The sequence below is a fragment of the Amyelois transitella genome, chromosome 19, assembly GCF_032362555.1.
Source record: "Amyelois transitella isolate CPQ chromosome 19, ilAmyTran1.1, whole genome shotgun sequence".
Taxonomy (NCBI): Eukaryota; Metazoa; Arthropoda; class Insecta; order Lepidoptera; family Pyralidae; genus Amyelois; species Amyelois transitella.
In genome coordinates this window covers 3,926,994-3,954,177 of record NC_083522.1, presented here as the reverse complement: position 1 = coordinate 3,954,177, position 27,184 = coordinate 3,926,994, and the positions used below count along the sequence as shown (strand labels likewise).

At 35.7% G+C, this 27,184-nt stretch overlaps 1 protein-coding gene across 2 annotated transcripts; it reads left to right on the top strand.

Moving 5' to 3' along the window:
- The first annotated feature begins 22 nt into the window (after positions 1–22).
- LOC106132750 (cAMP-dependent protein kinase type II regulatory subunit) lies at positions 23–26,526 on the top strand. 2 transcript variants are annotated; one of them, XM_060949458.1, is made up of 8 exons: positions 23–602; positions 5,812–6,002; positions 11,937–12,074; positions 12,993–13,205; positions 20,531–20,702; positions 21,312–21,401; positions 22,480–22,630; positions 25,783–26,526. In XM_060949458.1, exons 1-7 carry the CDS (start codon positions 389–391, stop codon positions 22,608–22,610), a joined length of 1,149 nt encoding a protein of 382 aa, XP_060805441.1. In that variant the 5' UTR covers positions 23–388; the 3' UTR covers positions 22,611–22,630; positions 25,783–26,526. The 2 variants fall into 2 exon arrangements, with proteins under 2 accessions (XP_060805441.1, XP_060805442.1); XM_060949459.1 differs by having other exon boundaries at positions 22,480–22,654.
- Positions 26,527–27,184: the final 658 nt, after the last annotated feature.

Here is a 27,184-nt window from a genome sequence, read left to right as displayed (position 1 = left end):
CATTTAGTCTATGATATATTTTTCATGTTGCAACATTACGATTGACGTACGGTGAAATAGGGCAATATCCCAAATTCGCCATTTTTACTTTAGTGAAGGGAGATTTTATATTTGTCAGGCTGGAGGACGAAGATTATTTTGAAAAAAGTGTGTCATTATATTTAATTTAAAGTAGAAAAGACTATAATTTGAAGTTTTCTTAGAATAATAGTGTGGTTTTATTTCTTACTAACGTTTGTATGTAGTGCTACTTCCCATCGTAAGGTTGCTCGTTGGTGTGTCGCTTTAGCTAATTTCGATGGCTATGATATTGAAATTGTAATATATCGTGTCGATTTGACGTGCTCCGTACGGAATAAAATCGAAAACCGAGGCGACGTCGTTAGAAATGAGCAGGCCTCAAGGCGGACGCATACAAGTCCCGGATGACCTTAGAGAGATTTTATTGGAGTTCACAATAAGTTACCTTCTGGAGCAGCCGGGGGACGTGATCAACTACGCGGTCGAGTTCTTCACAAGGTTACAGAACAACAGGACGACCACCATAGTGAGAGGCCCTACCGCCGGCACGCCCGATGAGTCCATAATATCGGATGAAGAAGGTACTAATTTATTCTTATTATTTAGTCAAAGAATTATACAATCACAAGAATGTAAAGAAGACGACAGAAAGGTGGGTCAGTAATCATAGGTTTAGGCATTTTCTACTACTATCATGACTATCTAGAAAAAAATATAAATAAATTTCCATTAAGTTGTGTACATAAAACAAAAAAAAAATTATTCATTAAGGCACTTAAAATTTATTGTTGGCCAATCAAATTAGCTGGAAAAAAAAACTTCAATAAACTTTAAAACAATTATTTTAACTTTAAAAAAAAAGGTGGTTTGTATTGAACTCATTACAATATAACAATATAATGAGCTCATGGTAAGTACATGCAACATGTTGACCTAGTTTCACTAAACATGTGTGTGACATGTATAAATCATTTTGTATTCTGTAGTATACAACAATCTTAAGTGGCAGTAGCCGATTGCCAAAAATTGATTGAAAAGGTTTATCAACTACACACCACTATAGGAAATCATACTTTTCATTATGTTACTTTTTTGCTAGTATGTAAATGATACTTAGTACAAATCTAGTAGCCTAGATTAGATGTAGTGATAGTGGAACTTCTTAGAATAGTTTTATGAATAATTCTACAGCTTATTGCTAATTTTACAAGCTTGAATAAAAAAATATATTTATAAATATCTTACTACAGCCAGCGGTAGTAATCATTTGATGTTTGGCAGACTGCCATTACAGTTTCAATGATATAACTTTATTTGTGTATTATACTAGTTTTGGGGAATATTGTCCACTGTTGCCAAGTAATAAATAGAAGGACTTTGACTATTATTATTATTTACATACTGCTTTACACACATTAATCAAAAGATATAAAAATAGTAACATAACAAATGCTCATGCTCAATGAAATAAACATACACTCATAAGAAATTATGAGAAAAGAATATAAAGCCCTTCTGGCAAGTAGGCAACCAATAGGCAGAGTTTCTTCAGCTGGTGCTTATTCTCTTACCAGTGGTCAATTTATTTGGGCAATTACCAGCATCCTTTTGAGTTGTCTGTAGCGACCGTTTAGTTCTCTACTAAAAAGGGATTCTGGATTCTGTGTTCATTTTAAATATCATTTGTTTCTATTCCTTAAAGGGGATGCTAGCCTCAAGGGGGTTATCTGCTTAGGTAATTTGTAGCTTTATGACAAATATGAATACATATAAGTTTAAATTAATTTATTACAATGTAAAATGACATGAAAACATATAAATTTAATTATTGATTGATTGATAAGCTATTATAAAATGTTGTTAATTAATTAGAATTTCCAGCAAGTCCTTTTCATGTTGGGTTTTGAGATTTTTAAGCTAATAAATTCAATAGTATATTATGCATAAGAAAATTTTTGGTTTCATGAAATTCAACAATGATTTCATGAAAATAATCAAAAATTTGTTAAAATTTGAGATTCAGCTTTTAACTAAACAAAAACAAGTGAACCGTGTTTGTGAAGGCATAAATCTACAGAGTTTACTATACGTTGATCCCATTTGTGTGTTTGTTTTTAAATGCTTTGAAGTTTTGTGATGATGAGATTGGCTTATTTTTTCCATGTCTGAGGCTGACTTTAACGTTTTGAAGTGAAACAGATGGTTATCATGCTATGGTAGCCAATTGTATGACAAAACCTAATACAAATTTATGCTGCAGGTGCTAACCAGGCCTTGAGTTTTTTTTGCATAAGAGATGGTCTGTTTCATTGTTATACAAGATAGGTACTTACACACAAGTACACCATTATAAAATTCATTACCATCTTTATGAGTCAATTTAAGAATTACCTTTGTTATTTTTCTTTGGCAGCTAAAACACATTTTTGTTGGTTTTCAATGTGATTAGCCTTAAATCTCTTGATTAATTTACTAGTGATATCATAGACAACTACTAGCTATGAACATAGATAATGTGAATTTACCCTGATAGTTGAGATTATCAGATGATATCACCTTTATTTCCACTTGTTGATATTATGTGTGCTTAGTATGTTGAATACAGTTCAAAAAATTTTTGAGACACTTTGCAAATAATCTGTCTTGTCTTGTCTTTCTATAAATTCTCACCTAATTATTAAATTTCACATTTTATAAACAAAAATTGGTACTTTGTATTATTGTTTTTTTATCTACTATATATTTTTAATATATATTTGTTTCTTTCATAAAATGGTGTGACTGTTTGCCTGTTTGAGACCACTTGTCTCATAACTTCATAATCAAATTAATAACGGGTTGTAGCATCCTTTTTTTTTACATAGCCGCCTAGGTAACTCTTAGGAATTTCGAGAGAACTTCACAAATCTTCTACATGTTAATACTCTCTCTCTCTCCCTTTCTCTCATTAAGTTACAATGTATTTCGAATAGGTACGTCCATGAAATTCCTGAAGTCCGTGAAATCAAGAAACGGAACAAACATTTGTTTTTGTTTGATTCAACCTTCATTTATGTGCATAATATCTCAATTTTCTTTATTCGTCTTATAATGGAAGCCATTACACAGCATTGAAGGGCTAGTGTCGTAATTATAGCAGATGCGAAAAATAATTTGTCACGAACTTGGGTAGCAGAGATTTGTGTTTATTTACGAAAGACACTATTTAGCGACGCACGACTATGAGAATATTAGGTAATATTATTTGCTTGGCTACTATGTAACATTGCTATTCGTTCCTTTCAATAGTGTTAAATATACGTATTTTTGGGTCACCCACGGCCCTCGGGAGCACATCTTATATTTATAACTATTCATTTTTAATTAATCATATTGTATGTTTCAAAAGAAAGTAAAGTGTTTGTAATTAATCATCTGATACATTCATTTGCTGGAATACTTCCTGATCATATTCCCTAGGGATGACAAAAACGCCAGGAGGAGGAGTATGTAGGGTGCCTAAATAAAAGATCAACGGCGCATTTTACCTTTAAATTAAAATATAAAATATTTTAGTTAATCGCTAACATACTAGAAATAACACTAAAATTTGCATTTAATTCATATTAGGTAGGTATTTGTATTTTGTGTATCTATACTAATATTATAAAGCTGAAGAGTTTGTTTTGTTTGTTTGTTTGTTTGTTTAAACGCGCTAATCTCAGAAACTACTGAACCGATTTGAATAATTCTTTCACTGTTAGATAGTCTATTTATCGAGGAAGGCTATAGGCTACATTTTATCCCGGATTTCCTACGGGAAACGTCAACAATGCAGGTGAAAGTTGAATGAGTCGGCCATCTGCGAGCTTTCCACGCGAACGCTGCGCAAACCAACAAAGATATTGTAAAACAATGTACTAAAGATGTGAAGTAACATAAGTTATTTTGAAACCAATTTTCTTTAATTCAGTATTAGTCCTTATCCAAATAAATATGTTTATTACTTTTGGCTTTTCATGTAGACTAAAATTGCCATTTACAGTATATAAGTCAGACGAATAGGTTTTGAGATATAGTCGTTATAAGCAATTTGCAGCGAAACATTTAATACGGCGAACCAGCGTTCTTTCTAATACGCGTGACTGCCTGCCTGTAAGATCCCACTACTGGGCAAAGGCCTCTCATCTCACTATACGGTCTCCGTTCCGTCGCGGGTAATGATGTGGGCCAAGTCGTCGCCAAGTCGCATAACAATTAGCAGCTATAATTGATAAAGCCGAGGAGGATGTTTGCAAAAATAAATATGATGCCCAAAATAACTATTCCACGCGGACGAAGTCGCGGGCACAGCTAGTGCAAAATAATCTGAATACGTCATTAATTAATTAGCTTTTGCAGCAAAACAAACGCAACCAAATATTAATTAAAAATGTTACTTTAAATAATTAATCAACGCAAATAAATGCGATAACAACCGTGAGCTGTGAAAGTACTACATTTTATATTGTGTTAGGTAGGTAAAGTACTTTTTGACGTCATTCAATTAGCTTTCCCATAATTATAACTAACTGACGTAAGTGTAGGTGACTACACGCTTGTACTCTCTTGACAATGACCTTTATGTCGTTAGCATAAGGTGCAATGAATGTTTGTGTATTTTTAGACTTGTGTGCTTGTAGTGAAAGCGATCAAGAGTAGTTAACTTCCTTATTAATCTAATCGCTGATCAACTTGTTAGGCGGTTAACGTGCTCCACATAGCCGTGAGCTATATATTAACATTTATTACCCTTTTATACCTATGTATAAAAAGATTCTTCTTCACACACAATATATCTGACTTTATCCCTTAAGAGAGGGATAGAAAGCAGATGATGGCTTAATGTTGGAATTAAGATTCCGTTCAGATAGGATATGTTTTTTTCTCGTCTATCACCTAAAATAAGAATTTGAAGTTTATAAGTCTGTCTGTTTTCCTGTTAGAATATTGTTTCCATCCAAGTTCGTCATATTAATTCTTCATATGAAATAAACATTAAAAGTATTGATACTTATAAAACAGACGTTTATTTTATCCTATCATCAGTGTCACTACTAATTAATTATTGAACAAAGTCTCTCTGTTCTGCCTCCGTTCTAAGCTTTCTAATTTTAATATGATCTGCTGATCAAAATGTGTGATTTTAAACTTTAAAAAAAAATTGATAGGTAGAAATGGGAAACATTGGGGAAGAATGGATTTTGATACAGTTTTCACTGTTATTTAGACAATTGTTTCCCGAATTTTTTTAGTGATTCATTAAACAAACTTCTTATTAGATAACTTAATGTTTTTATTTTTTCAGCTGGTAATATATTATAATATTGTATGTATATTATTGTATATAAGAGTTACATACGTTTTTGTCATTAACACTAAAAACCCAATTTGTACTAATTAGTCCGTTTTTAGGTGATAATAATTATCGTTAAACTTGTAAAATATAATTGTAGCGTATCCTTATCTGTAACTAAAAATAATAGGTAAAATTGTTTTCCATAAGAATATTGCTGAGTGAAAATGTGAATGGATTTTCAATCACAGTGTGCGCCTGAATGCACTTTAACAAAGTTTGAAGTACCTACCACTTAAACAACAAATTTCCATTCACTATACAGAAAGGTTTGATATAACTAGCGGATAGGACGTACACATGTGGCCATATAAGCAATACCATAATCCTTTAGAGCGCTGCGTCTGCTAGTTATATCATGGTCGCAATATCAGTATATTTTCAGTTTGCTTTACTGTTCGGTTTTTCATTGACAGAGCCGCCTGTGGCGCGCTTCAACAACCGACGCAAGTCCGTGTTCGCGGAGACATATGACCCTGAAGAAGATGACTCCGACGAGGGGGCGGCCGCCGTGTTCCCAAAAACTGACGCACAGCGGTCGCGCCTGGCGGAGGCGGTGCGAGGAATCCTGCTCTTCCGTTCGCTGGATGCCCAACAAATGCAGCAGGTATGTGCTGAAGAGTCCATAGGACTTTAACTGAGAATAAGTCACCAACTTACTACATCTGGGGTGTATTATAAATACACGAACGTTAAAAAACCATAACTCTCTGTTTTACTCCTGGCGTTAGTCTGGGTTACATTCTTACCTTACTGAATTCTCCAGAAAGGTGAGGGTATCTCTTCGCCCTGGCGATAGTCCCGGTTATATCCTTTCGGGAGAGGAGCCTGGAGTGAGTCTTTAACCGTGGTCCTGATGTCCGTGGTTTGTGTGAGTCAAGTTTTTAACATGAAGCGGCTCCCGTCTGTTCTCCACAACCTTGTCAAGGGAACTTTACGCGTTGTGTTTCCTGAAGTTTCTATTTCTTATCTTGTCCCTCTTTCTATCACTTCGGCTTACCTCAAGCAAATTTACGTTAAGGACATATGTAATGTTAACCAGAACAAACAACTAGGAGGATAGTCCAAGAAACTTACTAAGGCTCGGTGCATTAGTTACCCCAAAACTCACTTTTTGCCTAATCGTGTCGTGCAAATGTAGAACTCTTTACCCAAGACAGTGATAAGTGCTACAAGTGTAATCACTTTAAAAATCAACTGGACAAACTTTTAAAAACATAAGTGCAGCGATATACTCGCATCAGCTTTAAGCTGCTAGTGTATTAATTTAATTTTATTAAATTATATTCCCGGCCCATCTGTTTCCCATGGATGTCGTAAAAGGCGAAGGATAGGCTTGTTAACTTGGGATACTCTTTTTGGGCGTTGGCTATTTGAATCTCAATTCTATCATTAAGCCAAACAGCTGAATATGGCCATACAACCTACCCCCGCAAGGGATATAGACTACTTATGTATCTATAAAAAAACTTCTTATCTTCCGCCTCCTAGATTTGCTTTGTCGTTAGATCCTAGTGAAGATGATTCCTGCGCTTACTACAACATTGAACTCAGATACTCACCATTACCACAAATCATTGTGAATAATTCAAACATTTCCCGAAAAAACTTGAGATAACATCTCGTAGACCTACGTCACGTCTAAGAATAGTCTGACGCGTGTATTGAAAATTCTATAGAAATGAATAGAACTCCTATAATAGTTGAAGTAATCGTTTCTTACCTAATTTATCAAGTCTCAGTTATTATCCTCGACCATACAATGACTACTACCTACTACAACACCGCAAAGTATAGAGAGTACAGAAAATATAACTTTCCTTAAAAAAAATTTAAAGAAATAAGCCCCCGGCACCAATTTTTCTTATAACACATCTCTTTTTTGCACCCGGGGTTACGCTAAGAACACTCGATTCAATCATTAATATTCTGTCAGTGCGCTTTCACTCGAGTATATTCGCCGACATTCGGTCTTCCTTTACCACTTTAAACTCCCACAACTTTCAACGGCTCAACCGATTTTGATCAAACATGTCTAAGAACGCTCGCACGTAAATTATCTTTGATCAAAAAATAAACTTAATTGAAACCACTCCATCCGTTTATGAGCTCTGATGCCACAGATAGACAGACAGACACGTCCAACTTTTAAAACTCCTATTCTTCCATCGGGGGGTTAATACTTTTCAAAGAAATAACTTGTCTGAAATGATAATAACAGGGAGTCGATAATAATCCTTACGTGATGTCGTCATGAAATTGAAGCAAGGATTGTTCTGTAAAAGAATTATTTTATTGCCCCACGTAATGCCTACGTCTCGTTTCACAGGCAACTACTATTTTCTATGGAACACAAAGCGTTATAAGGTACCTATACAATGTATAAATATATTTTATGAAATTGCGTCTTCGAATCAATGCTGAGGGCGTTTCGTTGTATTATGAAGAGCCTAAGCCGTTGTACTGAGTCCAACAGAATCTTAGTTGAACTCCGCCGTGTTCTTCCCTCTCAACCCTCGCCACAAAAACTGGTGTTGCAGATTTTAGGCGACGAATCTGGTAGTTCTTTAATCGAGTCTGTTACGTTAATTTTGAAGATCCTTATATATAAGTAGGTAACTTCATAATATAAGTTACTCCAAAATGTCTAAGTACTTGCTTCTATTCCGTATTACCATAGTGTAACATGGTCCAATAGGCTATTTGACTGTATTAAAAATATACATTTCTTTTATGTCATCAGTCTTAATATTATTTTTTTGGAGCGATTTGTAATAACGCGAGATAAAAATATTGCATTATTTAAACAAAATCCGTCTCAGAAAATTAGGTTTTTATATGCAGCTGTCACGTGACTAAAAACGAACGTGATTGGCTATTTCTATTATGACGTCAATTATCCATAAACAGACTGTGGATCGTACCGTTCCTTAGTGTTCGCTATTATTTTTCAAGATTTTATAAGTGTCTGATCGCTCAGGATTACTCAGATAACATAGGTATTTAATAATGAAAACCAATTCCGCGAAAGCTGACAGTCGAAACCTACCAAAAGTGGACGCAATAATGGTTGGAAGAAGAAATCTGGATTGTCTTCTTCAAAGACAATCCAGATTTCTATGCTGAGATACGAACTGAGGAATGTGAAAACATCAATGTAAGTATATCTTGGTAACCACTGATCTTAGATCATGATCTGAAACCACTTCTTGCGAATATTCAAATCCATCGGCATAGAAAAAAACAGTTTCATAGGAGATTTTATTATTGTATTAGTGCATTGAGGCACTGCACAACATTTATAGGAACTCATTTTAATAATTTTCAGACATATGACGTGGCACAAGTTAAATAAAACAAGAGAAAATCAAAACTTTTCGAAACACCAACAAGCTTTGTATGATATTTACACGAAATTTACGTCACTGCATGCCATGGCCGCCATATTGCTAAAAGTCGCGTTTTGGCGGCATATTTGAATATTTCATTTACTTTTTCGATTTTTTAATAAAATAGCTGTAATAAATTCAGCAAAGTATTTTTGTAGGGCTCCTTATAAACAAATAAATACCCTAAGATAGTTTTTAGAACTTTGTCAAATAGCCTATTTCTTATAGGTATATTCGTGTTGCAGAGCAAACATGGCTAGTGAAAATTGCCCTTGTCCTTGAATTATCTTGATGCTTGACAATTGAATATTATGATAAGCAGGCAGACGTCGGTGTTTACGTTGTCGCAAACGTATCGTATTGTGACGACATTGCGATTGCCGATCGCGAATTTTAACAGTTTCGGACACATTTGATATAAACTTGTCATGTCAACCGTCAACGGCAAAGGACCTAATGCGAATCAGCCTTTCGGTTTGTTACCAAAAATACGATCATCTTTTAATATATAAATAGAGTATCAAAATGCCTTAATTGCCAATTTCTATTTAATTATAACTTCTATTTAGTAGTTGATTTATTAACAGTGACTTAGGGTAGTAAAAATACCATATTTCTTAAAATAATTCAGTATAAAATATGAATGATAATATTAGATCATTCATATTTTATACATGTGTTAAAACCTAGGTAAAAAGGTGCCCCAAACCTACCTAGTCACTTAACGAAACTAATAAAAGGAAAATTACATATGCCGAGCACGTCACCTGACTATGGACGTGAAAGTAAAATTCTGTGACCTATTTAGGCCCGAACTGTTATCCCTTCCATGTCCAAGTCGTTTCATTGCTCTAAATTTCAATACAGTTGAGTAAGAGGAAAATACCGAATTACATTTAGGTAATCTAACATTTGTAGGACTTACAGAGTCTATAATGTGTTTTATTTGGTTGATTAAAAATCGGCATCCATATGTGGTAATGTCAGTATATTTATTCAAACCATACAGTCGCAAGGATTACAATTTCAAATAAGACTTTCCCAACATGTTTTTCCATCTGAATGCGATTATATTCAATACTTTGAGCTGGATGGTAGGATAAACATACCATGTATTCATCTTTAGCCCTGTCATCCAACAAGTTGTATGCCCGATTGCTTTCTCAGTAGCTGTTGACCCTAATGTTCGGAGTCCGTTATGGATACATAAATAACATCTAATCACGCCCCTTTCCTGCCCCCGTAGAATTGCGCGCGTGTACCGTTTCACCTCCTAATAAAAAGCAAAATAGCGATGGTTTTTTGCGCGATAAAAACTGCGTCGCGCGTGTCATGCTATGCGGGCTGGAGTTGGCAGAGACTACATATTTCCACTTGCCACGATCGCTGCACAATTATTTTTTTTCATCAATATTTTCATGCAACTCTCTTAGTCTTACTGACATAGTCTCAGGCTTACTGAGAATCGGGGAGTCATTCTGTGATAAATAGCAACGGTTTCTCCCGCCTGCCTCAATCCAAACTGCCTTGGGAATTTTCATCACATCATTCTCCCATCTTGATACCGTTCGTAAGAAAGGCATGTTAAGCGGTTGGTGTAGCAAGACGACATGTTTGTTAAGCTTATCAGATGTCTTATGGCAGGTTGAAGAAATTCCGACACAAGCGTTAGCCATTAACATATCAGCAAAGTATGGGCTTAACAATATTTTTAACAAAGGTTCATAAACTGAGATTTGTTTTGAGTGAATGTTTTGAATATTTCTGCGGTACGATAGGCGACTAAAATAGCCTGCCTTTTTACCAAAGCAATTTTTATCGAAAGAAAAATAAGGTTTGAGCTTGCGTATATAGATGGGATACTTCCGACTTTGCAATTCCAAATATACTCTGCTAATTTATCTAATAAAAATCATGTTCTATAAATAGGTGTATCGTTAACCTCAACTGAGCTGATTAACTGTATTTTTTATTATCTATAGTCAGTTGCACTTTTGCCCTTTCTTGGATTGAAAACGAAAGTTTGGCATCACAAGCTTGATCACATACTTGCTAATAGTGTTCCCGCTCGATAGTAAACTATCCGTAGTGTTTCGATATCAGCGATAGTTTAAGTATAAATATGTCTATAGCCGCTTAGCTCGTGGTACATATAGCCTATAAGACTCACAGATAATGTACTTTTTTAAAGGTGAAAGAATTTTCATAAACAGTTCAATATAAACAAAGATTAATCCTTACAAAAACAAAACACAGTTACTAACTTTACGTCTTCTTATAGAAGATTATTTTATTTTATGGTTTTGTAATGATACTATTGATATATATCTATATCACTATCAATAGTATTGCTCCAAAATAGCTATCGATAGTATGGCATTTTTCGATAAAAACTATCGATAGCCATACTATTGATAGTCCGCCAGCGCTACTTGCTAACGCAGTAGTTAGTACTAGACATGTACTTCGCACACAATGCGGCCATGAATCGATCTCACCGAGGTGAACCACAATCCCGACGCAGGTTAAATACAACTTAACAGCTGTGTCTTATCTGTGGGAATGCCATTTCAAGAATGGATTAATAGTTTCTATTTTTTGCGCCCCCTTTAATCATCGGTCATTTGTTGATGACATTTTCTGCGATCTGTTTTAACCGGAGTCCAACAAATCATTTTGTCTATCATTAGTTATCGCATTCTGAATTTAGTGAGCCTATTATCTTGTGTTTTTATTATTATACAATTGTCCGTATATATAGATTAGAAAAGAGATATTTTCTTAAAAAGCGAGGAGGATAGAAAGTTTTCTTGGTTTTAAAATTATAAAAAGTGTGTATTTTAGCTCTGTAAACACCAGACCTAAATATACCCAGGCGAGATCGCAATACTTGACCACGGCAAAAATATTAGGATATTCATCATCCCTTATTTCTCCTCGCGTTTCTGGACAAGAGCCCGTGGTGCGCCTTTTGATCATGATCCGACATGACCGCCAGGTTTTTACACGAAGCGACATCACATCTAACCTAACAACCCTTTTAGGATCATGATTACACATTCAGTTGCCTAAATATGCTGGTTTCCACACGATGTTTTCCCTAACCGAAAGAGTAGTAAGTTTTTGATAATAATGGGAATATTTTGTATCAGGTGCTCGACGCGATGTTCGAGAAGCGCACGGAGCCCGGCGAGTACGTGATCCGGCAAGGCGACGACGGCGACAACTTCTACGTCATCGAGAACGGCGTGTTTGACGTGCTCGTCACCGGCGAGGACCGCGTGGAGAAGGTAAGTCGGAACATTCTGGTTTTTATGATGTTTGAGTGGTGGAAACGAAATTAACTATTTTGATTTACATACATCTTCTTCTTCTTCTTCTTCTTCTTCTCAGCATATTTTTGTCCACTGCTGAACGTATGCCTCTTCAATGGATTTCCACTTTGATCTTAATGCGGCGATCCTGGTCCAGGTCGGCCCTGCCGTCTTTTTGATATCGTCCGACCATCTGGCAGCTGGTTTACCCACACTTCGTTTTCCTGTACGGGGTCGCCAGAATAGAACCTTTTTACTCCATCTGTCATCTTCTCTGCGGCAGATATGTCCCGCCCATTGCCACTTCAGACGCGCTATTCGCACACTTATATCAGTGACTTTTGTGCGCTGGCGTATAATGTCGTTTCTGATCTTGTCCCGCAGAGAGACTCCAAGCATTGAGCGTTCCATGGCCCTCTGAGCCACTTTTAGGCGGTGAACGGTCCCGACAGTAAGAGTCCACGTCTCGCAACCGTAGGTCATAACTGGGAGAACACATTGGTCATATACTCGAGTCTTCAAATTCAGATTTACATACATACATACATAAAATCACGCCTCTTTCTCGGAGGGGCAGGGTAGGAGGCAGAGACTATCTCTTTCCACTTGCCACGATCTTATTCTGATTTAACTTATTTTTATATTTATTCTGACATACACCAAGCACCGCTAGGTCACCCAGGTACTTATTTATAAAATAGGTACTTCCGTAATAATATTGGTATCACGATAATTTGGTGTTGTATTACGTCCACTGCCAATTCCACCACCACCTTGTTCTATTGAAGGCGGCTTCTTTATATTTTTTAATATATTCGTACGTTACCACAGCGGACCCGTAATTTCAGATAAATAAATATTCCACTCAAGAAAAAACATGTTGATCCCTATCAGGTGGTGCACACGTACGAGGGGTCGGGGTCGTTCGGCGAGCTGGCGCTCATGTACAACATGCCGCGGGCGGCGTCGGTGCGCGCGCAGACGCCGGGCGCGCTGTGGGCCATGGACCGCCACACGTTCCGCCGCATCCTGCTCAAGAGCGCCTTCAAGAAGCGCAAGCTGTACGAGGCGCTTCTGGACAACGTGCCGATGCTGAAGGCTCTACAGGTAATATATATGTTAATGTCTTTTTATTCCCGGCACCAATACAAAAAAGAATAGGACCACTCCATCTCTTTCCCATGGACGTCGTAAAAGGCGACTAAGGGATAGGCTTACAAACTTGAGATTCTTTTTATAGGCGATAGGCCAGCAACTAGTTACTATTCGAATCTCAATTCTATCTTAAAGCCAAATAGCTGAACGTGGCCTATCAGTCCGCTCAGGACTGTTGGCTCTGTCTACCCCGCAAGGGATATAGACGTGATTATATGTATGTATGTCTTTTTATTCCAGTCTTCTTCCTGATGGCTTTAGTCCCGGGATTTTGGTGAGCAGCTGGATTGAGTTAGTCAGTTTTTATATAAGCAACTCATCTGACCTCCACTACCTTTGCAATGGGTATCTAAATAGTCGTTGCTACATGACCGGGGTTGGATTTGTACCTGTGACTTTATCTGCATCACGTTTTATTAACTTACCGATTCGACCACCGACGCTCCAAATAAATTTAATTTCTTTCTGTAATACATACATACATACATATGATCACGTCTATATCCCTAGCGGGGTAGACAGAGCCACCAGTCTTGAAAAGACTGATAGGCCACGCTCAGCTATTTGGCTTTAAGATAGAATTGAGATTCAAATAGTGACAGGTTGCTAGCCCATCGCCTAAAAGAAGAATCCCAAGTTTATAGGTAAGCCTATCCCTTAGTCGCCTTTTACGACATCCGTGGGAAAGAGATGGAGTGGTCCTATTCTTTTTTGTAATGGTGCCGGGAACCACACGTAATATTTTTTATTATTCACATAAAATCTATTTTAGCCGTTAGATTTATCTGTCATACATCCGAATTCGTTTAGTACTGTTTGAGAATACAGCTGAAAGATGAACGCAGTAACATAGTTATTTTTAAAAGATATGATGGGTCTTTCACCAAACAATAGGGCAGCCTTGAAGATATCACGACAATGGTTTAAAAACATCCCAGTATTTAACTGTTGGTCGTAGATGTAGGCACTAGATAACAGTGTTGTGTTAAGGCAAACCATCTCTCGCTTTGTGTATAAACTTCGCCTGTTATATGTACGTATATCACACCACTGGTGCAAATCTTGTAAACTGTATCAGAGTAATTCGTATGATGTTTTGAATCACAGATTGGGTTAGTCTGAAATTAACTTTTCTACTACCGTCTCCTAGACCACGCCCAAAAGATTCATGCTCGCGTTTTAAATGACACGTGAGCAGCATTTAAGGAGTGCCTTAGTAAAATTTATTTTTCATCACTGCTTAAGTGACACCTTAGAATTTAGGCGAGCTCTTAAATGCCTTTAGAAAATTTTCTATGAACATTATTTGTCATTTTGAAAGATAAAGCTAGACAAATAAACATTTGTCTACCTTTATATGTTTGTTGTTGTTTATTATATATGTAAATATTATATATAAATAAACAACAACAAACACATATATATATAGGTAGACAAATAAACATATATATATATAGGTAGACAAATAAACATATATAGTGCCGTGTGGTTCCCGGCACCATTACAAAAAAGAATAGAACCACTCCATCTCTTTCCCACGGATGTCGTAAAAGGCGACTAAGGGATAGGCTTATAAACTCGGGATTCCTCTTTTAGGCGATGGGCTAGCAACCTGTCACTATTTGAATCTCAATCCTATCATTAAGCCAAATAGCTGAACGTGGCCATTCAGTCTTTTCAAGTCTGTTGGCTCTGTCTACCCCGTAAGGGACATAGACGTGACCATATGTATGTATGTGTGTGTATATATATATATGTTTATTTGTCTACCTACGTACGTGGACGTAGTTATTACATACGATGCGTGTAGGATTGTGAATCCACATCCCGTCATCAACGTGTAATAAAACCTCGACAAATTACCTGTGTACACACATCTAACACTATAAATAACTAGGTCAATACTTGTTTATGTGTACATGGTAAAGGTAAACGATTAATACGTTGAAATGCTTGAAAGTTGTGTTCTAATGACAACTTTCGAAGTTATAAATAAACTTGTATAATCTAGGCTGCACGTCTGAAGCATTTTAGTTGCTTGGGTGACTGTAATATAAGTACCTACTGTTAATAATTGACTGATCTTTACGGTAACCACTTACCATCAGACTGATAGTGTATATTTTATTCACTGACATTTTGCCATTTTATAACTTGATGAGAACTTTTTTCGAGTCGTACTTGAAAAGCGAATTTTTTCTCTTATTGTTGTTGTCCAAAAAGAGACTGTTTGCCTCCTTTAGATCCTCTTGCCGCCATTTTGTTGTGATTTCGAAAAGATGAGACATCGTCTGTAGGAACAGCACACAGTCCCTCTTGTTGCTGATGAAGCAACACATGACCAAATACTGGCTATAACTATAGCAACACTAGACATCAAGTTAAGTTTTAAATGATAATTTACTGTTTTTGCTGTGTGGTTCCCTGCACCAATAGATAAAAAAATAGGACAACTCGTATCTCTTTTCTATGGATGTCGTAAAAGGCGACTAAGTAATGTGCTGGGATTCTTCTTTTAGGCGATGTGCTAGCAACCTGCCACTATTTAAATCTCAATTCTATCATAAAAACTGTTGGCTATGACCCCGTAAGGGATATAGACGTGAACATATGTACATATTATAGGTTTTTTTTATTGGAATAATACTTTTCCGTGTTTAAAAATAAATGTGGAATGTTCGCGTCATACACGTGCAATTCGGTGGAAATTATCCTTTTGTGTCGCGTTTCTGAAAATATCCTGCAATCAACGAGCCGCGATTGTCTATTGTTTACGCTGCTACCTGAGCGTAAACATAAATTAAGGATAACGCAGAGATAAACTTTTCAATCATCACAACGTCGTTTCTATTCTTCACTAACTCATACTTGCATCTTCACCCGCGCGAATTTGCAAGTATGAGTTAGTGACGAATCCATCCATCTACAAAAGAATACAGGTTTTTCGTAAATCTACCATGGGAAACCTATAGTTACCGAAATTTTCCAATCATAGTTTCCCAACTATAGTTATCATCCTGGCAAAAACGTTTACCGGGATGAAAGTTATCCAATGTCCTTTTACAGACGATTAATTATTATATTTACGCGAAAATTCAAGAAGATTGATTTAGAAGATAACGCGTGAATAACGTGAATGATAAGGTAACAAATAAACTATCTTTCGCATTTACAATATGAAGTTGGGACTGTGATTTATCATACTTACAATTTCAAAGTTAGCCTACAATGACCCTAATTTTTCCAACACGAAACGACAGATTGCTTCTGCTACCATAAAATGTTAACTTAATACTAAAAGCATTTTATTAAGAATTCAATGTAGGAATGCAGGAGCCTCCTTAAAACATACGTAATTATTGATATTTGCAATAAAATTTTCTAAAAGTTGATCCATATTCGGCCAGACCATCCGGGGGGTGAAATTTTAATAACACCTTATAAATAGCTTATTACAATTTAATTTCTCTTTGTAGGTATATGCCCCACGGTTTTTCCGCCTTGGGTCGTAGCCTATTAACCTTTCTCATAATGAAATGTTAGCGTGCGCTCACGTAAGTTACAGCGTGATAAACGTACGAACAGATAGTCTGTCTAAACTTTACCCAGACTTCAGTCCTTGCTCCTATAAAATTAGGGAAGCTTTTCGAATTTAACATCCACAGATCTTCTCTTTTAATTTCATCATAGCTTAATCCCTAGTGCATTGTCAGGTGAAGACTTCAATACTTGTAGCCCGTTAAAGAAGTACTTTAATAATCATTAAAACTGATTAATTCTTATATATAATGAGTGAGTTATTTTTACATTTAATCAAGATTCAATTTTCCAAGTGTCTTAGATTCATTGGAAACCTCAGCGATACTATTATACGCTGCCTGACACAGATCCCTCTCTACATTAATATCATGAAATTCCAGGTTTCTCAGGCATTTACTAAAGGCAGCTAGAGCAAATCTTATAACATCTAAGTAATGTTTCATAAGTATTAAAAACGTTAGCCGTCTTGTGTGGCATTGGTGTTGAAGAATTTCCAACCTTAAAATTTTTCGCACGGTAGCATGTGCTCCATGTCAATTTACACAAAAAAAATGCAATTTTCGTACAAACTTTGTTTTATGCATAGAGCGTGTGGCTAAAGGTTTTTGCTTTGTCCACAGCGCCCACGTCCATCAATTGTTAATTTACAGCAGGCGCGCGCCCAGCAGGGGTTCCGTTAAACGCGACGTGAAACAATTACAACTATATTACTATAACAATCTGCCCTGACTTCACCTCGTCTATAATTTCTATATTGATTTATAATTTTCCCTCGGAATATAATCAATCAATGAAGCGGTCCCTAAGCCACGAAGCATAGTGGCGGAGGGTGCAACTTGGAACACGCTACATCAGACAGATAATCAATCAATCTAGTGTATTGAAGTTACTTTTTAAAATGTTTAAAAACTATATAATTACTGCGTTTAATAATATGTACCTACGTTACTCTATCAAACGAATTATATATTTCTTCAATTGTTCTACTTAAAATTTTTTACTAATTTAGCTTCTTGACTTTATTGACTTGAGTTATAAATTCTAATCACTTTCAAATCAAAAGTTTTAATCGGCTTTAAAAAGCTAGTAAAAAGGAAAGTATTAAGAATTTCTTACGAAATATTTATTTAAGAATACTTTATTAAACTTACTTTAAGATATTGTTAACGCTGCCAACATATTAGTACTGCACTGTATGAATACTAAAAAGAAAGCGAGCGTGCGTTGCAATCTCCTTTGAAGTAGTAATCCCCCTTGTTCATACATGACTGAGTGGGTCGTGTGCATTGTCCCGTAAACATTGCAAGTCCAAACTGAACTTAAAATCAATGGGCTACAGGCTGCCGGATCTTGTCGGCGGTAAGGCCGCTAATTTGCTAGGGAGTGACGTCATTTTTACACGGTAGTAAAAAAAGAAATGAGAGTGCCGGTCCCAAATATTCCCACTAGCTACGCCCCGCGGCTTCGTTCACGTAGGAATTCGATAGTTCTCTTTCCTGAAATTTTATATCATAATTCCATACAGTTATCATTTTCTTTTATTTTTTCTTTAACGCGTACAGACATGACGTTAATATATTATGGTAATATATATTCTTGGCAACATAAAGCATACTTCTAACATACATGTTTACTTCTGCATTTATCAGATCTATTTAATAAACGGCGCGGAGCCGAATATTAAAAAAATAATATAAACACGAGTAACATGTAGTTAACGTTGAAATATTTATATTTGGATCAATTTGGTATCAAAGTACAGGAAATTTCCTGTTATACAAGTCGTTAAGTTCATGCTCGTAAATTATTAAATTCTTCCACGATTGATAATCACGTGATTTTATAAGAAAAATGTTTGAAATGTTCTCTGTACTGTAAATAAATTTAATTATCATTTGTGTTTAAATTGTACTATCGTTCCAATTAATGTAATTAGTATTTGAAGATGTTTCAATACTAATTAATAAGAAATTTTACAAAAGGTATAAGTACATTCAATAATCACGTATAATTTCGTGTGTTATCAAATGTATTTGAATCAATTGCTGTTGATAAGAGAGTGATAAGCTTACTCATATCGCGACGTCACGCACGTAACGCATAGTAACAATGTTCTTTATTTTATATGTACTTTGCACCAATGACGTAGAAAGAAGATTACATATAACGGGCCGTATAGAAAAGTCTAACACCTCCGCTAAAAATAACATTGATGTGTACTATATGAAGGAGAGGAAGAATCATACAGGTTTTACAATTTCTTTATAAGATTTATCGGTTTTAGCATTAAGTAGTAAGTTCAGTATATAGAAGCTTAAACAAGAAGGACCCCAAGTGAGAAGTGGCCAGAATGAGAAATACTCCATTAGCGAGTCGGTTACCTTTATTGTGAGAATTATCCCTTATGCGCCTAAATCTTTTAATTTACGTAGGGTAAAAATAGTGGTATTTGTAAGTTTTAATAATCTGTAAAAATAAATAAAAAAAAGTTTTTTGAAAAATCGACATCAGATACAGCAGGATAAAGACTGCGGGCCTTATCGGCCGCTATTTATTAAAAGCACAAGTACCGACCTCCCCGGGTAGCATTTGTACATAATAACATTTATACATAAACCTTCCTCTTAAATTATCTAATAAAAATACTGCATCGAAATCCGTTATCTAGTTTTTAAGATCCAAGCGTTCATACATACAGACGCGGGAAACGACTTTGCTTTATATACTGTCATGACGTTATTTTACACATATTTTAAAAAAAGAAATTGTATATCTAGAGAACAAACATTCTTTTTTCAACTCCCATAAACAAGGAAGTGGTCTTCTGCTTACATAGATAAGAAGTCTTGCCAGATAAGAGATGTTTCGCCAATACCTCGTCTTGGTCTTGCCCCGACACTTGAACTTGATAAGGTGTGATGATTATTATACTTTGTACTTTGGTGGTTATAGGTAGATTATTTTTTATAGTTTATACATTAATTTTTTATCTTTTTATCCACAACGAGCAGAGGTTAATTAGTGGGTCAAATCTTGTGATAAATGATTTGTGAACAGGTCAACCCCTGTTAGGCTAGTTATTATATACGTTTTAAAAAAATATCGTCAAAGGATCAATGCTTATGATAATGACTTTCAATCGAGAAAACCTAAATAGGTTTCGGATCAACACTGATTCGTATTCAATTTTACCTTTAGCAAGTAAAGTACAACATGATGGGGCAATAGCTATAATTATAAAGTTTAATTATAAGCCCAGTTAGTTATATGATCATCAAGTTGGAAGATTTGGTATAATACTGAGTATACGTTGCAACGCATCACAGATCATAAACATCTACAAAATGGTACCACTATAAACAGACTGTACTTCGAAATAAAATTGAAGAAGAAAGTTTAATCTGCTACCAACATTTCTTAAATTTATACATTATAATTAAAATTGTATCCCAACTAATATAATAAATGCAAAAGTAAGTTTATTTGTTTGTTTATTATCATTTCACGCGTTATCTACAGAACCAATCCTCTTTAAGTTTATTGTCTGAAGAAAGACATAGCGTACCTTTCGTCCCTGGTAAAAACTATAGCTCCTGTGTGATTAGCGAAAAAACTTGTGTTCTTTTTTACTTGACGCTAAATTCGCGCGGGTCTTCGCTATTCAACCAACCACGTTTTATTATGAGGAATTTTTCTATTCATCGATTTTTTAAACCCATATAATTTTATTCCAACAGTCGTACGAGCGCTCCAACCTGGCCGACGCTCTCGTGCCGCGCACCCTGAACGACGGCGAGCTGATCATCCGGCAGGGGGACACCGCGGACGGCATGTACTTCGTGGAGGAAGGCTCTGTCAGCATCCGCATCAGCCGCGAGGACGGCAACGAGACCGAAGTCAAGCGGCTGGGTATGTAAATAAATAAATATATACAGGACAAATTACACAGATTGAGTTAGCCTCGAAGTAATTTCGAGACTTGTGTTACGAGATACAAACTCAACGATACTATATTTTATAATAAATACTTATATAGATAAACATCCAAGACCCAGGCCAATCAGAAAAAGTTCTTTTCTCATCATGCCCTTACCGGGATTCGAACCCGGGATCTCCGGTGTCACAGACAAGCGTACTACCTCTGAGCCACAGAGGCAGTCATAGGGGAGGGTTCCGTCAAACAGAAATAGATAAGAATAGAATACATTTATTTTCAAAATTGGATACAAGGTAACACTTATTGACGTCACACAAGTGTTGTGTTAAGTGAGGGAAATAATCAAAAATAAAGTTATCTTGTATCGCTTTACAACGTAAACTATCTTTATTTGACTTCCTTGCTCTTTAATCGCTAGTTAATTACTAGCGAAATAGTTGTTCTTCTCTCCCAGACCTTTGACCTAGACATTCTTCTCTAAGTAAGACTTGAATTGTCACTATTTCAGACTGCTGTTTTTGCTTTATTTTACAGTCATTACTATTGTAATTGGTGTTAAAATTTAAATATTTTGTTATTAGGCAAAGGTGGATATTTCGGCGAGTTGGCTCTGGTCACCCACAAGCCTCGCGCCGCCTCCGCTTACGCTGTCGGTCCCACCAAGGTGGCATGTAAGTGTCTCGCATTTTCATACTAAGAATACTCTTAAACTAATCCTATTTCACATAGATATAGAAATAATATGAGACTGTAGAAGTGATAAGTGCTTGTAAATTTGTGGTTGCAATTAACATACATATAGTCACGTCTATATCCCTTGCGGGGAAGACAGAGTCTCGAAAAGACAGAAAGGCAACATTCAGCTGTACCTATGGAAAATTGAGATTCAAATCGTGACAGGTTGCCAGTATTAATTTGTGATAATTATTTCTTGTGTTTGTTAATGTCCACACAGTTCTTTATCTTAAAAACAGATTATATAATCTCGTCCATCTATCCTATATTTAAGAAAAGTTTGAAATAAATGTATATTTGGCCACACTATACTTCTATGCAAGTTTCTTATTTTTCTGAGCTAAGTGCTGTTTAGATTAAAGATAATATACCTGATAAGACATACACTATCTTATTGTTCCATAACAGTTCTTGTATAACACTTAAAATAATACATAAGCACAACAAGATTATAAAGTCATTACATGAAGTTTTTTGAGATTTTATTGATTTCTACAACTTTTATTTCTTGGCATAGAAATTTTTAAAATAATATTCTTAAATTAACTTTTTCAGATGACTGTGTTTTTGACATTTTTATACCTATGTTAATCGTAATATTAAAAATTATCGTTAGTATCTATCCTACATAATTTTTTCAGTTTTATTCAATTTTAATGGATGGCTTAATGATGGGCTTGAGATTCCTATTACCTACAACCCGCAAGAGATACAGATTTTATCATATGTATGTATGATCGTGAATTATGTCTTCTTCCTCCTGGCTTTTAGTCGCAGTTGCATCCTCACCACTCTGGAGAGGAGCCTAGGGTATGCCTTTGACCATGACACCTGGATTGGGTGAGTCAGGATTTTACACGAAGTGACTCTCGTTTGACCTCCGCAACCTTTGCAGGTAAACCTACCCATATTGTATCGATCATGGTTACACATCCAGTTGCGTGAATGTGCAGGTTTTCTCGCGATGTTTTTTTAGCTCACCGTACGTGATATGTGAATGTTATTTCCTTCCAGTCCTGGACGTGGAAACCTTCGAGCGTCTCCTCGGGCCGTGCATGGAGATCATGAAACGCAACATCGATGATTACGAGGAGCAACTCGTGAAGCTGTTCGGCGATAAGAGCAACCTGACAGACGTGCGATGAACACGCATCGCGCCCCAACAGTAACTGAACCCCTTCCGCACCACGTAATCTATGTTTTGTTCCGTCGGTGGTGGGGATTGTGCTGTGTTTTTTTTTTAATACCCGCGTAAATAAAAATTTGTTTTTTTTTTTTGTTACTCGCGCGTTGACATTGTTTGTGATGATGATATGCATCTCATTGAAAAAAAGATAACATAATGGAGGAGGATGGTCTTTTAAATAAATTTAGGTTTATTTTCTCATCATGATTGAATTATCATTTAATTTAAACTGATGGATGAATTAATGCTTTCAGTTGTTACAAAAATAAATGGAAATATAGCAAATCTAGTAAATTCATTGTCTATTGTCATGAATTTACTATTTTCGACATTCTGAATGAAGAGTGCTTTACACTACGTCCGTATAGTAATGCATAAATGAAAAATTTAATAAATTGTATTAAAAATATATCTTTCTTTACCAAAAAAATCTTTTTAAAAATACCAATATGATGTTATTTGCGGGAGTATGACAATACAGCATAATCTCTCATTCGACCAGTCTGTTTTGTGCTCAAGCGCTTACCAAGTCGCTAATTATGCTAAATTAACAGCTACTAATGTTTGACTGAATACAAACTTGCGTAGTGTGATTGGATTCTCAGTTCTATGCCTATTACTTACGATACTATATATTGTAGCTTATTTTAACAATGAAAATCTGTATAATTTATCGCGTCAAGATGTCGTACTTTCAAGATCCAAAGAGATAATTTGTCGCACAAAAAACACCTAAATATACTGGCGTATATATGATATGTTACTTAGTCTAAACAAGATCGCTACGATATATTGTATCGTATGTATTGGCTAAAGCAGTGCCATGTTGATAATTATTTTTCACATAATTAGAATAATTGATCAGATTACGCGTTGAATGGAAGGCGGGAATGCCATCGAGCGCTCAATATTATTGCATTGGAACGAAAATACGCTTATTTTAGATAGAGAAATGCCTTAGTAGCTATGTAAATATAAGGACCGAAAGAAGTGGCGAGGAAACAAAACGGACGTAACTCAGCTCACATGACGTGCCATATATGACGTAATTGTTAAGTACCCGTGCACCGAATAATTTGTCAAGCTTACAAAAGCGCTCAAAAGAAATGTGCTTTTTTAATTTGATCTCGCATTGTACCAATTTTAGCGGCGTCCAGTTTTGTTTTCTACTGCCTTAAAATTGTAACACAATATCTGATGACAAACGAGAATTGGGTGAAGGCATTAGTCTTAAATTTTAACTAAAAGATGTTAAGTAAATGTCACAATGCAATAGTGTTCGGCGCTCGCACGTTCCGAGACGTTCTCAAAAACTATCGCCATTTCTATGAACTAAGATAATTCACGGACACAGGCTTTCAGATTATACAAAAGATTTATATACCTTGTAAGGTAAAAGTAGAGTTTTTATTTTCGTGATTAGATAAAATCTATTCACAACCTTATTTTAATTTATTTATTTTAACGAGTTTAATAACGATGTATGTATATGGAGATGCTATATGTAGAACAGTTTGATTAATGCCAAATTAAATTGATAGTAACAGAACATCGCGAATTAACAAATGTCAGGCATATTGTATGAGAGACACAAGTCGGGAAACATTCGTATGTCGTTGTTATAGTGAATACCTATTTATTTATATATACTTGAGTTTCTGAATTTTAATTTATGACATGAATGTTTCTTAGTGATTTTGTTATGAAGAAGAATTATTTTTGTGTTATATATTAATTATTTTACTATTAAATGCTTCTGTTGTAGAGAGTTCCTATTGTTTTGTTTGCTCTGTAACAATTTTACATATTAGATCTGAGTGTGTTGAAGTTTGTATTGATTTATTGAACATATGAATCCAATGAACAAATTATAAGTGTTATTTTAATCTGTACCGCATAACCGAGTAAACAAACAGTTTTATTTGAGGTAGCGAGTGGTAGTCTTGCACTAGAGCACCTCTTGGGCCCAAGAGTTCGCTAGCTCGGCCCTCAGGTAAGATCCCAGTATTATTTGAATTAGAAAATTCTACAACCATTATTTGTGACTCCAGCCAAAGTAGGTGAATGCGTAAAATATCATGTGTAGCGCTAAATATTTAAGTCTATTTACTATGTAGTAGTTAGTTTTTGTCATTTCTTATTGTAATTTAAATATTAGTAGATTAGGGAATTTTAATGGAATATAGTCAAATCCTGAGGGTGAGGTATCGTTATTTGACGCCATGTACAAAATTGTACAAATTTATTTCAGCTGCCATAGAAGATGTTTTAATTTATTTGAACCTACTAATATATACGTTACTAATATTATTTAATTGTTGAATATTGGTCTACGAGTTCCCGTGTCATTTACCGTTGTGGTACGTAGACGACGTTTGAGTTTCGGCCCTCGCTTCGCTGCTTTCGTTTTTTACTGGCAGATTTGAGTTTAAAAGCGTAGCTAATACATTCCTTCGTTACTGGCTGACGATGTTATCAATGAATTTATATTTTTTTTATAAAATATTTTATTTCATCTTCGTCCGCCCCTCGGCCGGCGATGGTTCTCACTTCAAGTGCCTATTTCATTCATACTAAAACACAAATCAAATACCGACTTGACAATTTTTCACTAACTTTTGTAATGTTAATCTCGTGTTATTAACTTCTTGAACTGCCTTTTCTATTTGTGACTTTGTGAAATGTGTTGTGAAGTTTGTGTATTAAGTGCAACGGACGGAAGCGGTTCACTGGCCAATTTCTACAGTGTTTGCAAACATAATTACAAAATTCCACACAATGTGGCAAAGGCCTTTGGGGTCTATTTTTTAGTGGAATAGATTTCTTATAATTAATTCTAATAATTATTTCAATGACTGGTCAGTTACTATCGGAAGCCAATATTGGTTACAAATCCATGTCTACTAATTCCACTTATTTCATTAACAAACTAATATCAAATCCAATATTTGTGTCTTTGGGAATTGACTTTTGCAAGTAATACCTGTATGACGTGTGCCGTTTCGCCGGTGTCGAGCACATGCACGTTGGTTCATTCCTTCATGTGTGTGGAGTATCGACGTTTTCCCTTCTATGTTACATATAGGTATTGATATTCAGGTGTATAACGCTATGTTTACATTATTGTACAGGTGACGCCTCGTCCGCCGATACATGTTGTGTGTCCCCAGTGTCCTGAACCCAGTAGTCGTTCATAGTTCGTGCAATAACTGTCATTAATCAATGTCGTTTACATCAATATCATGTGTTAAATTTTTGTCTGTGTGGAATTTATTTATAGATTTTAATGAATCATAGCGTAAGATATATTCTCTTTGTACTGATGTTTTAACGTGTCAGTATAGTAGATATGGCTAATTTAATACTACCAGTGTATATTCAGTTTTAAAGATAAAATTATTCATTAATAATCGCAATATCTTTATTGTTAGAAGCACAAATGTTTAGATGCGTGAGTCGTAGGGAGTCTTGTCTTCCATGGGACCGCTCGCTCCGCGCATTTTGGAGCGCTATGTGCATTCTCTGGCATACTGATGTAAAATTGAAATTCATTACGCTTAACCGTAGCGTAAATTTTTATAAATTATACTAGTCATTGGTGTCTAATGTAGATTTGTAACCTGACAGCACATTGGGATGGGTCGTTCCATACTCACGGTCACTTAGCTGTAAGTCATTCTGAACCACGACGAGCATATCAGCGGAGCGCTAGCCCCGCGGCCATGTCTTACATTAAATCGCACCACAATGTACATCCGGTAGCCAGTTGAAAACTAGTACCGCTTTTTCCACGTCATGAGCTTACCCTGTACATTTATAAAAATTATGTATCGTAAAATGTTAGAAAACTGAATTATATTTGTTTGTAGATCTAAGTGTTGTTTACTTTGCATCCCACATCCCGTCCCGACCTTGACATGTTTAAATAACTGCCTCTGTGAGTAAGCACTAGGAGCGTTCACGCAAACTCATTACAAATTTAACCTTTCAGTCTCTTTAAGACTTCGACCTCTCTTACCCTTAAGAGATAAAGAAGTTTTGGGTTTGAAGACAAAATAAAAGTGAATAAGATTTGCTTCCTTATTAGTCATAAAGATATTTTTATCCTGGCTCTTATTTGCAAACATATCTCTTGCTCAACTTCAGCCATACCACATGGGAAAAAGGGCTGAAATAGCCTCAAAAGTTAGGATAAATGTGACCTGACTATGCTGCTTTCTTCTGGTAGGTTAATATAGGAGTGCAATCTGTTTATAAGAAATACCTATCATAGGTAATAAGAACTTGCCATTTGAAGCATGGAATGTATTTGAGTCTGACTATCAACTGAACGTGGCCTTTCAGTCTTTTCAAGACAAGGCTCTGCCTACCCCGCATATATATTATAGATGTAACTATATGTATATGAAATGTAAACTACGAAATATAACTTAAGTAGTTTCATCGAGTTGTCTTATGACTGGGGTTAATCGTCCAATACGATACACAATCTTTTTGGTTCTGATAGCAGAAATGATGGATGTTATATTAAAA

Excerpts from the sequence above, each read along its gene's own strand:
- LOC106132750 (XM_060949458.1), top strand. The coding sequence starts at position 389 with ATGAGCAGGCCTCAAGGCGGACGCATACAAGTCCCGGATGACCTTAGA. Across the intron at positions 6,003-11,936 it reads ATGCCCAACAAATGCAGCAG|GTGCTCGACGCGATGTTCGA; the intron begins GTATGTGCTGAA and ends ATTTTGTATCAG. Across the intron at positions 13,206-20,530 it reads CGATGCTGAAGGCTCTACAG|TCGTACGAGCGCTCCAACCT; the intron begins GTAATATATATG and ends TTATTCCAACAG.